A 17,420-nucleotide genomic window follows, 5' to 3' on the forward strand; every position below is an offset into this window, starting at 1 on the left:
CTATTAAAATACAGGGAGCTCAGCAACCCAGAGACAAGAAAAAAATTGCTTCTGACCCCCACAATAATGGGGGAAAACAATATTTTTTTCTTTTCTTTTTTTAAAGAAAACAGGATCAGCAGTTCCAGCAACTATAAAGTAATAGGAATCTTATAAACTAACTAAAGAACTAACTCCATATACTATATTCTAACTCTAAAGAGAAAAACTGGCATACATTAAATTCTGTCTCTGGCTGAAGGCAGTCGAGAAGGAACTACGGACGGTCGCCCATGCAGCCGTATCTAGCCTCAGTCCAGGGTTCGAGAATGTGTAGGGTACCTGCATGGACTGAATGGGCACTACTACCAAAAATCTCTGATCAAAGGTGCAGGGCACATATGCCCCTGAAATGGAGCACCCACAGGGACACTACTCCAAGAAGAGTATTTATTATTGTTAATAACGCATCACTGCCACATTCCAGAAGTGTTCTGCCCATTTAGACACACACAAACTGTTCATAACCTTGCATCCATATTTAATAATAAAATAAACAATAAAAATATCTAGCTCCTCTAGAGCACTTTTCAGTTTTAGTTTTCAAAGCACTTTATGAATGACGTCAGGATCGTTATCCCCATTCTACAGCTGGGAAAACTGATGCACAGAGTGGTGAGCTCTCCACATTTACAATCATTTTCAGGATTCACACAGGAAGTTTCATGTCTAAGGCCTTGTCTACACTGCCACTTACAGCGCTGAAACTTCTTCACTCAGGGGTGTGAAAAAACACCCCCTTAAGTGATCCAAGTTTCAGTGCTGTAAAGTGGCATGGCTCCCAGCGCTGGTAGCTGTTCCCCTCGCAGAGGTGGTTTTATTACAGCACTTTAACGTTGACTGTGTAGACATACCCTAATTCTCCTTAAGAGCAAATGAGTATGTTGCATAGGCATTGCAATGCATGACACACCCAACTCCTCTCCTGAACTCATGCATCCCTTGTAAATAGGATTCTTTACATTTGGAGAGGAGCGTGGCAGGTGTGCTTTTGGAAAGACACGCTTTGCTTCCATCCCTACCTGTGCCATAATGGGAAGAACTAAAATGCTTCCCTTATCAGGGACTATACTAAGAGTGCTGCGAGTTGCCACTCCGTAAAATACAGCAGCATGGCAGATGTCAGCAGAGCAGAACAAATTGGATATCTCTCCCGCCTGATGAAAAAAGAACTATTCCCTAACAAGCTTGGGCTGCTTCCAAATGACTTCATCAGTGGGGAAAGGTATTTAAAAGTTACAGTAGTCGCACACTAAAATTAAATGGAGGCACACATCCCACAGGCATGGAAGTGACCATAATTGAATTGAGCCGCACAATAAAAACCAATATACCTCAAGAGGATGTTTACACATTCATTCTTTGTAGAGATAAACCTGAAACAGAAACCTTGAACTCAACAGCCCCCAAATCTTTAACGTTGACAGCTGAAGTTAGAGAGAGAGAGAAAGGACAGAGAGGAGATGGCCCTTGTATCTGTATGAAATGTGTGTATCATCATAATCTAGTATCACAAGTGGAAACCACTGACAGATATTAGCTGCAGCTGTTTCACTGAGACATATTCAGGTCTGTATGCACAAAGCAGCAGCATGGGCTAGAGTTTAGAGCACAGCAATGGGAGTTGGAAGGCCTGGATTCTTCACTCTTCCACTTGCTTACTGTATAGCATGGGACAAGTTACTTAATCTCCGACTCAGTTTCCGTACTAGTAAATGGGAGAAATGCTACCTGGGATGTTGTGAGGACTTACTACTTAATGTTTGTAATGCACATTGAGCATATGAAATGCTCAATAAATTGTACACCTTACATCACTGCTACCACCCACATAAGACCTTGCTCTGCATTTTAAAGGGGCAGAAACCTTTATTTAGAAAATGTTGATGCTGGATTCTTAACAGTGATGGGAAGGATGATCTTAGGGCTAAAACACTGGATTTAGGAGATGTGGGTTCAATTCCAGAATCTGCCCAGACTTCCTGTGTGACCTCGGGCAGATCATTTAGGAGCCTAAGTCCCACTGACTTTCAAAGAGATTTCCTTGGGCTCCTAAGTGTGTCTTTTGAAAATGGGATTTAAGTGTTTTTGAAAATGTTAACCTTAATCCCTCCACACCTCAGATCCACATCCGCAAAATGAGTATAATAATAGCTCCCATCTCCCATAAGAACAGCCATACTGCCTCAGACCAAAGGTCCATCTAGCCCAGCATCCTGTCTTCCAACAGTGGCCAATGCCAGGTGCCCCAGGGGGAATGAACAGAGCAGGTAATCCTCAAGTGATCCATCCCATCACCCATTCCCACCTTCTGGCAAACAGAGGCTACGGACACCATTCCTCCCCATCCTGGATAATAACCACTGATGGACCTATCCTCTATTAATTTATCTAGTTCTTTTTTGAACCCTGTTATAGTCTTGGCCTTCACAACATCCTCTGACAAAGAGTTCCACAGATTGACTGTGGGTTGTGTGAAGAAATACTTCCTTTTGTTTGTTTTAAATCTGCTGCCTATTAATTTCATTTGGTGATCCCTAGTTCTTGTGTTATAAGAAGGAGTAAATAACACTTCCTTATTTACTTTCTCCACAACAGTCATGATTTTATAGACCTCTACCATATCCCCCTTACTCATCTCTTTTCCAAGCTGAAAAGTCCCAATCTTATTAATCTCTCCTCATACGGAAGCCATTCCATACCCCTAATCATTTTTACAGGTTTCAGAGTAGCAGCCATGTTAGTCTGTATTCGCAAAAAGAAAAGGAGTACTTGTGGCACCTTAGAGACTAACTAATTTATTTGAGCATAAGCTTTCGTGAGCTACAGCAGTGAGCTGTACCATGGATGTGGGCGTACCATGGATGTATATAGAGGCAATATGATATTTTCTGTCTTATTATCTATCCCTTTCTTAATGATTCCCAACATTCTGTTTGCCTTTTTGACTGCCGCTGCACATTGAGTGGACGTTTTCAGAGAACTCTCCACAATGACTCCAAGATCTCTTTCTTGAGTGGTAACAACTAATTTAGACCTCATCATTTTATATGTATAGTTGGGATTATGTTTTCCAGTGTGCATTACTTTGCATTTGAATTTCATCTGCCATTTTGTTGCCCAGCCACCCAGTTTTGTGAGATTCCTTTGTAGCTCTTCGCAGTCTGCCTGGGACTTAACTATCTTGAGTAGTTTTGTATCATCTGCAAATTTTGCCACCTCACTGTTTACCCCTTTTTCCAGATCATTTATGAATACGTTGAATAGGACTGGGCCCAGTACAGACCCCTGGGGATACCACCTCTCTCCATCCTGAGAGCTGACTATTTATTCCTACTCTCTGTTTCCTATCTTTTAACCAGTTACCAATCCATGAGAGGACCTTCCCTCTTATCCTATGACAGCTTACTTTGCTTAATAGCCTTTGGTGAGGGACCTTGTCAAAGGCTTTCTGAAATCTAAACACACTATATTCACTGGATCCCCCTTGTCCACATGCTTGTTGACCCCCTCAAAGAATTGTAGTAGACTGGTGAGGCATGATTTCCCTTTACAAAAACCATGTTGACTCTTCCCCAACAAATTATGTTCATCTCCCACCTTTTGTCTTTCTTGCCTATTTAGTTAGATAAGCACTTTGGAGCAGGGGCTGTCTCTCACTAAGTTTATGTACAGCACCTACCATAAAGGAGTCCTAATACTGGTTGACCCGTCTAGTGCTAACATAAAATAGATAAACAGGACACTGTCTCCCATACAATTACGAGCATTCATTTGTCATTCAGGGGGTACAGAATTGTTTCAATATTAAAATATTCCCCTGTTGCCTCTATTACAAACATTATATTTTTATTTCTCTCCTCTTCTCCCCCCACAAATAGTGTGCAGCGTAACCTGCTGGCCCAAACCCAATTATACAACAACAAATTGCAGCCATATACCAAATAAAGTCAACAACAACAACCAAATACTGACTCCACCCAATTGCAACATACACTTGCTGCACAGATACCTCCCTTAAAAAGAAGTCAGAGTAAATAGATGGATTATGCCATGAAGGGTGACAGACACAGGTTCTGTCATGCCAACAAGAAAAACTGGCAGACTCAAGAGCTCTCTTTTGAGAACTCCGTGCTCTAAATCTAGGGATATCTGCTAAAGCATCATTGCTGCTCTTAAATGTAGAGATGGTAGACAGACAGGTATTCTTCCACTATACATGGAAGTGTACATTCTTCCAGGTATTCTTAAGGTGTACATGGGACCACGAATTTGTGAGTAGATAACTCTGGTCATTCCACAGCTGGTCTGTTGTCCTACGACTTGTCTAATAATAAGATGTTTAACTCTTCTTACACAGTACTTTTTCGTTGTAGATCTCAAACCAATTTATCAAAGAAGGTAAGTATAATTAAACAAAGAGAGAGGAAACTGAGGCAGAGAAATGAAAAGACTTGCCAAACATTATAGCAAAGACCTGGGAACAGAACCCACGTCTTCTGACTCTTAGTCCAGTGCCCTATCCACCGAACCACACTTCCACTCTTTTCTTTGCCTCATTTGGATTGTAAACTCTTTGTGGCAGGCAACGTGTTTCACCTATGTTTGCAAACTCCTTTACAGATTGATGGCACTATATAAATGCTTTATACCACCATTACCCTGTACCGGTTGTACTCTAGACCTTCATTAATAAAAACACAACCATCTGCACTGGCTATGCTCAATATATACCAAAGTTTACCTGTTTAGTATTAAAACTTATTAAAGCTTAAAACACTAAGTATGCACACCATCAAGATGTGACCATTCCCTAAATCAAGTAACCTATTGCAACCTTCATCCTTCCTTACCCTTTGCTCATCTTTGTCTGTCTGTTATTCTCACTCATCATCCCATGTCAAAAAACGAAGGCCCAGTACTGCAAATACTTACACTTAATTATGTAAGCAGTCTTATTGGATTCAAAGGAACTACTTACATGAGGAAAGTAACTCAAGTGTTTGCAGGATCAGGACAGCAGATTGCCAATTTAACTTTTCCTTGCACTACAAAGCATTTAGCACATTTCTGGGTGTTGTAAATAAAATAGGACCCATCTATATGAAGGGCAGCCTGCAGCATCTCAGAGGCATGGGATTGGAACTACTCAGATTGTCCCAAGATAAATTCTTGAAAGGCAAGGCCTCGTCAGCTGAGCAGCGGCGACTCGACAGTTCTCAACACGCGGAGCACAACAGCTCAGTTCCGCACTTCTCGAGAGCATGTGAATGTGCTGTTGCCTGTTTTGAAGACATTTTGTCCCAAAACGTTTTGCTTAAGCCATGCAGACGCTTTTGGTTATTGGGTAGCAAAGTGTAAACATTTATTATTAATTTAACGAAATGATATTTTTTTCTGTGAATCTCGATCACCGTCACATCATCAAATGCTTTCTGAATGTAAACAAGTCCCTTGCTGTTTCATCAGCTAAAACTGACGCACGTATGAAGTACTGCATGGTAGCAGCTACTCTGAAAACATTTTTGAGCTATTGTCTGATCTCACAGATGAAAGGATATTATTGTACCCACTCTCTATCTAACTCATCTAGGTTCTCATGTGATATCTCAATTCCCCTTTAAGCAGATCAACCAGTTCTGCTTAACAATTTTCTCTGAGACCAACCTATCTAACGCTTCAGAATGAGGGGTACTTAAAATGCTGTCTGCGTACGCATAGTTTGATTCACCAGAACGCAAAAATGTCTCTGCAAAACTAATCCTTAGAACTACCTCATTTGGAATATGGGTCAGGGAGCTGAATCACACAGAAAAAAATCAACCCTGCTGTGAGAAATGGAGATCTGCCCCTGTTAGCAACATTCAGATTGGATCTGCTTTGCTCCGGGGAGTTGTGAAAGAGTCATTAAGTCAAGGCTGAAAAGAACTGGAAACTGCACAGATGAAGAGACCTCACGAATGAAGCACAGACATAATCATGGAGGAGTGTGCCGTGGGGAGGGGGTTCAAAAACTAGGGGGCAGGTCCTCAGATGGTGTCAATGCTCACAGATGAACCATCACTGGAGCTCTGACAATTTACTCTAGCTGAGGATCTGCCCCTTGTCTCTTATGAAACTTAATAAATCATCTTCAGTCTTGCTCAACTCAACGGAACAAGAGGGGGCTTTGGGGATTAAACAGAATTCCTGCTTTGCCCAGTCACGAGCTCACTCTCTCTGCATGCCTTTTGATCGCCTTGATTTCTCCCACTTGGAGATAAAACAAAATGTTCTACAGCAACAAGGTGGCGTAAACTAGCCATCCTGGATCCATTTCTTAAATGGGACATTAGTACCGCTTCTGCTTCCAAACCATCCAGTTTCTGGCTCTCTCAGACTTTTCCAGCCCCAGTTATATCGACCTTCACTGGCTCTAATTAACAAACCAATGAGCTTTGGCACAGTCCTGATTTCACAAGAACAGTTCGATGCTGTCCACCAAAACGGGCAGTAAAATACTTAAAGTCAGCGACAAGATTAAACCCTGCTGTTCCCCAAATGGAATCATTTAAGGCAACACATCGCTTGCCCTCCACCAGCCCCTACCCTTAAAGCCATCTGTATGAGCAAGGAGTCTAAAATACTACTGGTGTAAACTCAGCAAAGAAACCCCTCTTCCCTGCCCCCTTGTCCTTCATCCTCAAGGCAAAAGCTGTAAGACATGACAGTATGGACTTTGACATATGATGTCAGCCACTTGCCCAGATTCACAATCTATTTGGTTAGGCAAGAGGAAAAATATGAAGGAAACAAAAACTGACATAGCTGGAAGTGATGCTGTATCCCTTTCTACCTTCTTGATGCCCTTAACTGCTTGGTACTCTGGCTGCTCTGCTACATACTGGTCTGCTGCTTTCCTAAACAGACATCACCAGAAGGGGCTGTATATGTGAACGACTTCCGACTACTGCTGAACTGTGAAAGAATCGGTTTGAATAGCTCTCCCTCTCTAGCTTGGTACTCAGCAGTTCTGGAGCCTCCCTGATTCACCAGTCTCTGATCAGAGGTGTCACTGTGAGATGAGAGAGCAGATCATATCAAACAAACCTAAGAAGAGAAATAGTAGGTGTAGCTTTTTCCTGGCCTGGACACCCCTTCCCTGACACTTTGTTTTAGTAGCTGTTGAGGAGACAAGGGAGGAGCAATGGGCTTGTCACGGACTCGAGGAAAGCAAAATTCTAAAGTAAAATCCAGCTAGTTCCTGTACATTGTGTATTTTATGGGAGCAGTGGGAAAGGCAGATAGAAAGACCCCAGTTTGCAGACTGAGCTGGAATCATGTAAAGATAATGGATAGAAATATTGATAGACTTGGAAAGAATAAGTGGCATTACAATGTATCTGATTTCTAACGCCTGTGATGTTCTAATTTCCCATTTCCTAACCCTCTCTACCATTTGCCTATAGGGATTCTGACTTGTATAAAAACAATCTGTTTGGTGTTACCCTTCCCCATCCTCTGTTTACTTGTTTGTGTCTCCTTAGACTGTGAGTTTCTTGTGACAAGGACTGTCCTTGCTGGAAAGTGTCTAGCACATCAGGGACATTGCCATGAACAAATAAACTGCAATAACTCTGAGCCTAGTTTTTATCTCATTCATAACAGTGTAACTCCACTGACTCCAGTGGGGTTACTCCTCATGTACACACGCACGAAAAGAGAATCAGGTCCCACGGATTTAGAGACTGAAAGGTCAGAAGCGACCATTACATCATCAAGTCTGATCTCCTGTAACACAGGCCAGGGATCTTCTTCGCCTTATTCCTGTGTTGAGCCCAATACTTTACATTCAACTAAATTATATCTTCCATAAAGGAATCCAGGCATAATCTGAAGACTTCAAGAGTAGAAGTATCCACTGCTCCCCTTGCCAGTTTGTCCCAGTGGCTATTTACCCTCAGTTAAAAATGTGCACCTTATTTCGAATTTGATTTTGTCTGACTTCAACTTGCAGCCATTGGTTCTTGTTCTGCCATTAGCTGCTATATTTAACAGTCCTTGGGAACCGAACTGATATTTTCTCCCTGTGAAGGTACTAAAACACTATGATAAAAATCACCCTTTAAACAAGCCCCAAGCATCAGTGTGAATGAGGAACTCAGGAGTTTCTCTCTTACCATCATGGCCAGAGTTGAGGAGATGCTCTCCCAGGTCGCACCCGAACACCCTCTCTTTCAGGATCCCGCGTTGCTTCAGTTTCTGTTTCGTTGGGCGTGACTTCATGAATGTTCGCAGGAAAGTGATGAGCTTGCCGTGTTTTTTTGACACTGCACAATAAAACAAACCAACCCCCACGTTTAGGTTCAGGTAACCAGGCAAGACAACACATAATACGTCCTACTGAGAGCACGAAGCTCAGAGTAACATCAATGCCGATTATTCACACAAGCATATGCGCTCAATTCCAAAGTTAATACAAGGGCTCTGATTTTTATTTTTGGCCAGTAAGGGAATAAATGGCTGACTTCGGTAGTGCTGAGCACTCCAGTTACAGCTGAAGATTGGACCCTAAGTATTATTTGTAAACTAAATTTCATCCAGCTCCTTGGGAGGTAGGTGAATTTCACGGAAGAGAAAACTGAAGAACCAGAGTTCAAGTGATTTGCCCCCCAAAGCCACAAAGTTGAGTCTGTGGCAGAGACAAGAACAGAACCCACGAGTGTTGACTCTCAATGTCCTGCTCAATTCTTCTACATAATGCTGCTTCTCTTGAGCTTTGTATCAAGTTGGGAAAATAAGTCAGTTTGTTAAGACCTTCCAATTCCACGAAGAAGTGAAATCTGCAATCAATGCCATGGAGATTCATACGGGTTACTGCCTTTCTAAGGGTGAAGAGAAGCGGGAGCTACACAAATAGCCTGCATGTCAATGGGAGGGCAGATCTGGCATTCATTTGAGTCAGGAAGCAAGACAATGCTCTGTAATGACAACCTCTCTTCCCGCAGCTCCCTCCGAAAGCAATGAGGTAGCACAAAAGAACCCTCCTGGCTTTCCTGACAAAAGTACCTTTATGGACATGATTTAACAGCAATTTAGCTTGAACAGAGGAGTTCTATTTAAAAAAATCACAAGGCATAAAAGGACTTGCTTTGTCATTGAGCCTTTACAGTTTCAGGAAGTTGTAAAAGTCCTTGCAGCACTGTGCTGTAATGTTAGCAATTAGCCTCCTACCATTCCTGTGACTCAATGAGGCAGCCAGACCTATATTTTACCTGCATTAAAACAGTTACTACAGTCATGAAAATTCAGGAGAGTAATGTCATCTTGAACAAAGCAAGGGAACATGAGCCTCCGTTTCTGCTTGCTCAGAATGACAAAGGTGCTTTTCTTCGCAGTGCCATTACTGCTGTGTGATATCGCACTCAAGCTTGAAATTTCTTGCACCGCTTTGGACTTGGGACTTCCCTGGGCAGGTGGGTACTTTTACACTCCCTTCCAACTAGCTCCCTTGAAAATTCTCATTCCAGAACAAAAGAACCCTTGGCACAGGGCATTACATTTTAACCACTTTAAACAGCTGCATATTTTCCCTTTATTTCAATGAATACTGAAGTATTCTCTCTACTCTTCACAGGCATTTCAAAATCAATGGAAATCTTTATTTTTAAGGGTTGGGGTTAGGGCTTTGCATCAGGCCTCTTTTCCTCTAAGCTAGACTCATTCAGTGACAAAATTCAGCCTTTTTATTATCAAGCATCAACTTGGAAAAAAAATCACATTTCTGTCTGAAATTCTTTTCGGCTTTGTAATGGTTAAAATTACACCCAGGATTAAGGATATATAAAAGATATCAGGGAAAAAATATTTTTCTCTGTGTCTTTTTCCCCATTTAATTACTTAGGCTCAGATTTTTAAAGATATTTAGGCACTGCTGCACTCAGCATTGCAACATCTAGCTGATTTAGGAGCCTAAATATAATTTTCTAAAAGGATTTAGGTACTTTGGAGACCAAATCATATGCAAAGTTGATGGGATTTAGACTCCTAAGTGCCTAAATCATTTTTGAAAATAGTATTTACTCTCCTAAATCAGTCATTGCAACGCTGAACATAACATCTGAATACCTTCAAAAATCTGGGCCCAAATGCATATGACAACATTTCATGTCAGTTTCACAGTTTCATCTGTGTAGTAAGCAAGACTCAGCATAGGTGCAGGAATCCCTGCTAGCGACTGTGTAACAGACTCGGGGCCTGGTCAATGATTGTCCTTTTGTTTATGTCGGTTTCTCCACCCACCAACAAGGGAGAAAAACCAGTTGTAAAATGTGATTGTAAAACCACAAAAACTGGTTAGGGGACTCAGGGGCACAAATAAAACCTGAAGCTACTTTAACTTAATTTTAAAAACTAGTTCGACAAAGCTGGGCCTGCATGTGGGAGCAGCTCTTAAAACACTCTGCAGCTTTGTATCCAAATGATCTAACTTTTTACAGCAGGATTAATAAGAACCAAAGTCACAGTGGGTCCCAAAGTACATCAAATTTTTGCCACTACTAGCCTGGCAGGCTGCTGATGCAATGCTGTTTCCTGGCTGGGAGACTGTAAACACTGCCCTTAGCCTTGGGTGTCTACTGTACTAGCAAAGCAGCAACAGAAGTAAAGGAGGTAAGAGAGGTTTCAGAGTAAGAGTAAGTAAAGGAGGCAAGAGAGTTTTCTTTCCTGTCTTTCTCTATAAAACCTTGCAAACCTTTTGAAGATGGATGAACCCAGTTACCTGTCAGAGTGGTTTATACAGCTCGTGTATCACACTTAGCATTACACAATAGTAAAGTGAATTAAGGCAGGATATCCCGTTATCAATAAAACTCTACCTATGGCATAAGGGATCCAGTAGAAGTAACTCTACTCCCCACTCTCACTCCAGAGAATGCCCACTCATCCTCATCACACCCTGATCCTTCCTGTGTTCTCAGGTCTTTGGACCAGGAAAAAGGGGGTGGAGCAGAAGTTAGGGAGCCCTTGAACCTCTGGCTCCTGGGTGAGAGTGCTGCATTCTGTGAAACACTGGTGTTCCCATGCAAAGATCAGCAAGGGGTTAGGGAAGGAATGCTGGTCTACTGTGCTTCACTCCCTCTCTAACTGGAGACTTGAGGGTATACATCGCACTGGGAAGGTGCAATAGAGCAATAAAAACAGCAACGTGGTCGTGACGGCACAGGGGGTAGGTTGGGCTAGTCACCCAAGGACAAATCTGCCTGACCCCATGGTACATACTAAGGTGGCCAGATCAAGCCACCACCTGAGCTCCAATGGCAACACTGCTATTTTAATCACACTAGCTTGAGCAGAGCTAGTGCGTGTCTGTCTACCTGCGCTGGGAAGCACGTGCTTTTGGATGTTATGCCAGCTACAAGCACAAACTCTCAAAGACGCACTATCCACATGCAAGGTGCATTAAGTTTAGTTTCCCTGGACTTTAAAGGCATGGCAGCAAAACACTAGTAGATCTGAATATGCAGCTTCTTAAATCTCCAACAAAACCAGCAGCTTCACCTTCCACCATTAAAAGTGTATTATTTAACTGTGACCTGAAGCACCAAGAGTGCCTTAAACTGTGATTTTGGTTCCATGCCAGTTTATTTTTTAATTTAAGGAAAAAATTAAACATACCCTGTTAACACACAAGCCCAGGATCAGGATAGATTTGTATTCAGTCCATCTTGGTTACCAACCCCAGAGTATCTGAGCCTCTCTGGGACTTTACGGAGCACCATCAGTATGCTAGGCATTGTGCAGCAGAGAGAGACATGGGTCCCAACCCTCATGGGAGCAGGTGATAAACCTTTTGGGCCATATGTCTATTTCTCACTCAGCTTCACGGATAGTGAAACCTGCACGGTGAGTGTTTGAAAAGTTCTGGCCTAACTCTGCTCCTGCTGCAGTTAGCCCCCCTGACTGCAATTGGAGCTGATGCAGTACAATGCTGAGTGCTCCCACATGCAAATTGCAGCCACCAAAAGGAGCTTTATTTCTTGGTCTTATAGCGGTTGGTTGAATCACAGCAGTGTAAACTGAGAGGTAGGCAAAGGCTTGGTCTACATCTCTAAACTCATCAATTTAGCTAGATCGATTTTCTCCGGGCTGAGAAAAATGTCACACCCTGAGCACTGTTGCTAGGTCAACCTAGCCCCCTGTGTAGGCATGGCTAGATCAATGGAAAAATGTTTCCGTCAACCTAGCTACCAACTCTCAGAAAGCTAGATTCCATCAGTGTAGGAACCGTTTACACTGCAGAGGCAAAACTGAGTGCAGTAGCTGTCCTGGCTTTAGTATAGACATACCCCTTAGAACCACAGGCACGAACACCCATTGACGGTCAACAGGACTTGGGTGCCCAATTCCCTGAGGCCCCTTTGAAAATCCTAGCTATAATTAATAAATATAGGAAACGCTTCTAAAAACTTTTGCTGCAGTTTGGCAAATAATGTAAAAAAATATTGTAAATATTTTTATTTGAATCATTTCACAAACTGGGTATATAACTGTGAATGCGAAGCCCATCCTGGTGTTCTGGGTGAACAACAAAACAATCAAATAAATGTATTAAAACTATTGGGAAATTATATACAACTCCATCATCTCTACAGATTACCCTGGTCACTGGGAAAGGTGACAGCACTTTGCAGGTGACTGTTAGCATAGGGTTTACCACAGTCATTAAAATGTTCTAAGTGTATTGTATAGATTTACACGGTTTAAGGAAATATGTCATGTTCGGTATTTAAAGTGTTACAGGCTTAAAACACAAGCAAAAAAGTAGATTGGATTTCTTAATCAACATAGATGTCAGGTGCTTTTAAGCCACTCACTCAGTATAGGCTAAAATAATTGCTTGTTTTCTGCCCCATTAAATAGACAAATATGTTCCCACATTACACCTGTTTGGCAATCCAAGGAGCTGCCTGTCCAATGCCTGAACAAGTTAGATACCCAGATATTCAATTATCAACAGTCTGTTATAACGTTTACATGGTTCTTTTCTGTCCTTCAGTTAAACACAATTTCCTCTGCTGATCTCATTTGAATTGACAAGAATGTGTCTTGGATTAAAACGACTTGATATGTTTTACATATACAGGATGACTCACTGATCAGAGAAATCAGACTTCCTCTGGACAAAAATTATAAAAAAAACCCAAGCAGCCATGTGATTAGAACACAGGGTTTATACCAAATATAATCCCAGCCTTCCCTCAAACTTCCGGTATGGCCTTGGGTCAGTAACTTATACCTCAGTTTCCCCATTTTAAAATGAGGATATTAATACTTTTTGTACCTCTCACAGAGGTTATGAAAAATAAATTACTACATGTAAGGTGCTCAGATAGCCCACTAGTATCATTTGTCCAAATTATATGCAGCTTGTATAGCTGGGAAGATCCTTACACCTGGATCACAAGCTGACAAGCAGGGATAAGGAAAATTCTAGATAGTTCGTCATATCACTTCAACTCAAGAGCTAATCATCATTAAAGAAATCATCTGCCAGCATATTGGTGCTCTCCTGGAAGAGATAGGCCAAGCCTTTCCTCTGACTGGCAGGTCCAGCTTTGAATCCTGGCCAGCAGAAACAGAGGTAAATCCATTGCTTGAAATGGGAAAACTGAGAGAAGAAGAAACTTAAGACCTGGCCAACATTTAAAAGTTTTGCTGGCATAGCTATGTCAGTTACGAATCATCCATCCCATCGTCCGGTCCAAGCTTCTGGCAGTCAGAGGCTTAGGGACACCTAGAGCATGAGATTGCGTCCCTGACCATTCTGGCTATTAGCCATTGATGGACCTATCATCCATGAACTTATCTAATACTTTTTTGAACTCACTTATACTTTTGGCTTTCACAACATCCCCTGGCAATGAGCTCCACAGATTGATTGTGCATTGTGTGAAGAAGTACTTCCTTTTGTTTGTTTTAAACCTGCTGCATATTAATTTCATTGGGTGATCTGATCTCTGGTTCATGTGTTATATAAAGGAGTAAATGAAAGAACTATCCACAGTAACTCCAAGATCTGTTTCTTGAGTGGCACCAGCTAATTTACACCTCCATCATTTTTTATGTATAGTTGGGATTATGTGTGCCAATGTTCATTGCTATGCAGTTATCAACATTGAATTTCATCTGTCAGTCACCCAGTTTTGTGAGATCCCTCTGTAACTCTTCGCAGTCAGCTGTGGATTTAACTGCCTTGAATAACTTTGTATCATTTGCAAACTTTGCCACCTCACTGTGTGCCCCCTTTTCCAGATCATTTGTAAATATTTTCAACAGAACTGATCCCAGTACAGATCCGTGGAAGACTCCGCTATTTATCTCTCTCCACTCTGAAAACTGTCAATTTATTCCTACCCTTTGTTTCCTATCTTTTAACCAGTTACTGATCCACGTGGGGGAACTTCCCTCTTAACCCATGACTGCTTACTTTGTTTAAGAGCTTTTGGTGTGGGACCTTGTCAAAGGTTTTCAGAAAAAGTCCAAGTACACTATATGAACTGGATCACCCTTGCCCCATGCTTGCTGACACCTTCAAAGAATCTGAATAGATTGGGGGGGCATGATTATATCGACGGTACATTAAACCCACCTGAGGTATGGCTACATTAAAAATGGTGGTGATATTGGGGTTATAGCTCCAATTGGATACCTTATGTTCTTATGTTAATTATTTACAAAACGGCCAGAGGAGGAAGGGGAAGAGGAGAGAGAAGAGATAGTGGAGGCGGTAATGCCGCTGTTGGTGGTCCCCCACCACAACTTTAGCCCAGTAGTTAGGACACTCACCTGGGATGTGGGAGACCCAGATTCAAACCTCTGCTCTGAAACAGACATGAAATAGACGTTCTCAACTCACCAAAAATTATGAAAAATTTTATAGTTTGTGCAACCCGAACTGATTTTTTCTTCAATTTTTCAGAACTGCAACTGAACCAAAAAATCAATTATTTGCCTACCTCTAGTCTGGAGCATGGAAAAAAAAAAAAAAAAAAAAAAAAAAAAAGAAAAGTCACCCCCCTAACAAACTTGGCTATGCTAGCAAAAGCCGTAGAGTAGATGCAATTATACAGCCCAAAAACTGCTTTTGATGATGTAGCTTATTTCATTCAGAGAACTGGTATAAGCTACACAGGTTCTGCCGGCATAAGCTATGCGAGGAGGCTTTGTTGGTACATACGGCACCCCATTCACCAGCCACACAAACTGACGGTACAAAAATGTGGTGATGGTAAGATTATAAAGCCAGTGCTCACATTTTCACTGTCTAACGGCAATCCAGTTACATTTAGCAAGAATAAGTTCAAGAATGCAAATATCTGTCTTAATATTTATCACTAATAAGTATGTGTATAATTATTTTGTTTTAAATCTATCCCTAGACAGACTGTTCTTCCCAAGCCTCCTGATGGCAGCGTGATCTCTAATACAGGATTAGTAAACTTTAACTCAAAGAGAAAATCGGACAACATATATGCTGACCCACATTTTCAGCACTTGGCAGTGCGTTAGTTTCTCCTATTAACAGTGATTTTACACACTACAGAACACAGCTGTCCCCTGCTGCGAGGAGAATGTTGTGTTAAGGTCAAAAACTAGAACATGCATAGCTGCATGATTTAAAATATATAACAAACTACAAACTCCAGTGGCAAAAAATCAAAAAAGGAAGGGAGTGCAGAAGACGCCTTAAAAAAGCATATTCAGGTCCAGCTCGATATCACATACCAAGTAGAAAATCCATTCTCTGGAAGATGATAGTTTACAGTAAGTCAGGCTAAAGGGATATTCGTCAGGGCTACTGGCCCCAAAATAAGACTGAGTCTATTCTAAAACTAGACTTTACAGTGGAGGGAGGAAAAGTAGCACCACGCTCTTGTGGCTAAAGAACAGGAAGTCAGGAGCTGTGAGTTCTATTCCTAGCTCTTCTATTCCAAGACTCACTGTGTTCCTCCAAACACTTATGCCTGTGCTTAACCTTACATGCCGAGTAGTCCCATTTACTTCAGTTGACTCCAAAGACTCCCACTGACTTCAATCATCTTTAGTTAGGCCCCTTGAGACACTGGGTAAATTACTCAACCCTGCTTTGTGCATCAGTTTCCCCATCTGTAAAAAGATAAGACCGCTTTCCCTTAAGACTTATTAAAAATAACTTTTATAGAACCAAACATTTACACTTACCCCTGAGTACAGTGCTTACTACTCTGAGTAGTGTCACGGACTTCAAGTTGAAGTGAATACAATACAAATAAATACAATGGCACTAATCACATTAGTGAGCACTGTGCTTGGTCCTAAGCATTTGCAGGATCGCTTCCCTATATATTCTTCGAATGCCATAGAAACAGGAACCTACAAAAATAATCCTCCATCACCAATTACAAAATCTTCACCAGTTTCACTTATTGCTCAGTAAACACACACTGTGTATTGCTTGCTGCTGCAGCACTTCTCCAGGGCTGGGCCAACACCTGCTAAGGCAGGACTGTGTGGTGGAAGAAGTTGCTACATATCTTAAAGATTGTTCATTGCAGTGTCATTAAACAAAATAAACAAACATCATTCATCCTGGTGAAAGAGACGAAAAAAATCAGTAGGAAATAAATATTTTCCAAGCTGCTACCTGGGCACTGTGAACAGGAAGAGTAGATGAGGTCATTACAAATGATAAATGGCATGATTGCTCTTATTTATAAGTCGCTGTTAGACTTCTCCTTTGGGTGCAGAGTCTATGTGCAATTACTTCAGTAAAACTACAGTTCTCCTTGGCCATATCCTTATCTCCTCGGCCATATCCTTATCTCCTCGGCCTTTGGCTGGGATGTAAGTGTCCGGGTATTATTTGGGGATGAAGCTCCAGCTTGAGCACAGAAAATCCTCTCCATGGCCATTAACTCCTCACTCAGTCTACACCAGACTTTTCAGAGAACATGAGCAACTTTCCCAATATTTAGGTCACATTGTTCCCCTATCAGAGCCAAAACCGTGAATCAGCAAACTAATGTTATATCTGTCCAGCAGCAGTTACCTCTCTCAACATCTTTCTTTTGATATATGCTAACATACACAGATACATACAGACATACATACATTTTCAGCATGCACGCAGGCTTCATTTTCATAGGGACTGAGCATCCACTGACTTCTGCACAAGCTCAGCAGCATCTCTGGAAATCAGGCCCATATTATTAACTTAACCCAAGAGTGCTGTTGAGAACTGACAGATCTATTTACACTGGCAAGGATGCTGGTTTGGATGCTTCCTATTTACTTTGTATATAGAGATGCTGCAGAACTGGTTGAGGATTTGTAACAGGATGAGAAGTATCCTCAAGGTTAGT

General features: G+C 41.6%; 1 protein-coding gene across 10 annotated transcripts in view; it reads right to left on the reverse strand.

Moving 5' to 3' along the window:
- The window catches only part of ARHGAP32 (Rho GTPase activating protein 32), a 400,497-nt gene that overhangs the window by 43,404 nt on the left and 339,673 nt on the right, over positions 1-17,420 (reverse strand). For all 10 annotated transcript variants that reach the window (XM_048827358.2, XM_075122285.1, XM_075122286.1 and 7 more), the window contains one exon: positions 8,199-8,348. In XM_048827358.2, coding sequence (XP_048683315.2) covers positions 8,199-8,348 — 150 coding nt within the window. The remainder of the gene's footprint in view (positions 1-8,198; positions 8,349-17,420) is intronic.

This window comes from Caretta caretta, chromosome 22 (assembly GCF_965140235.1).
Source record: "Caretta caretta isolate rCarCar2 chromosome 22, rCarCar1.hap1, whole genome shotgun sequence".
In the NCBI taxonomy this organism is placed as follows: Eukaryota; Metazoa; Chordata; order Testudines; family Cheloniidae; genus Caretta; species Caretta caretta.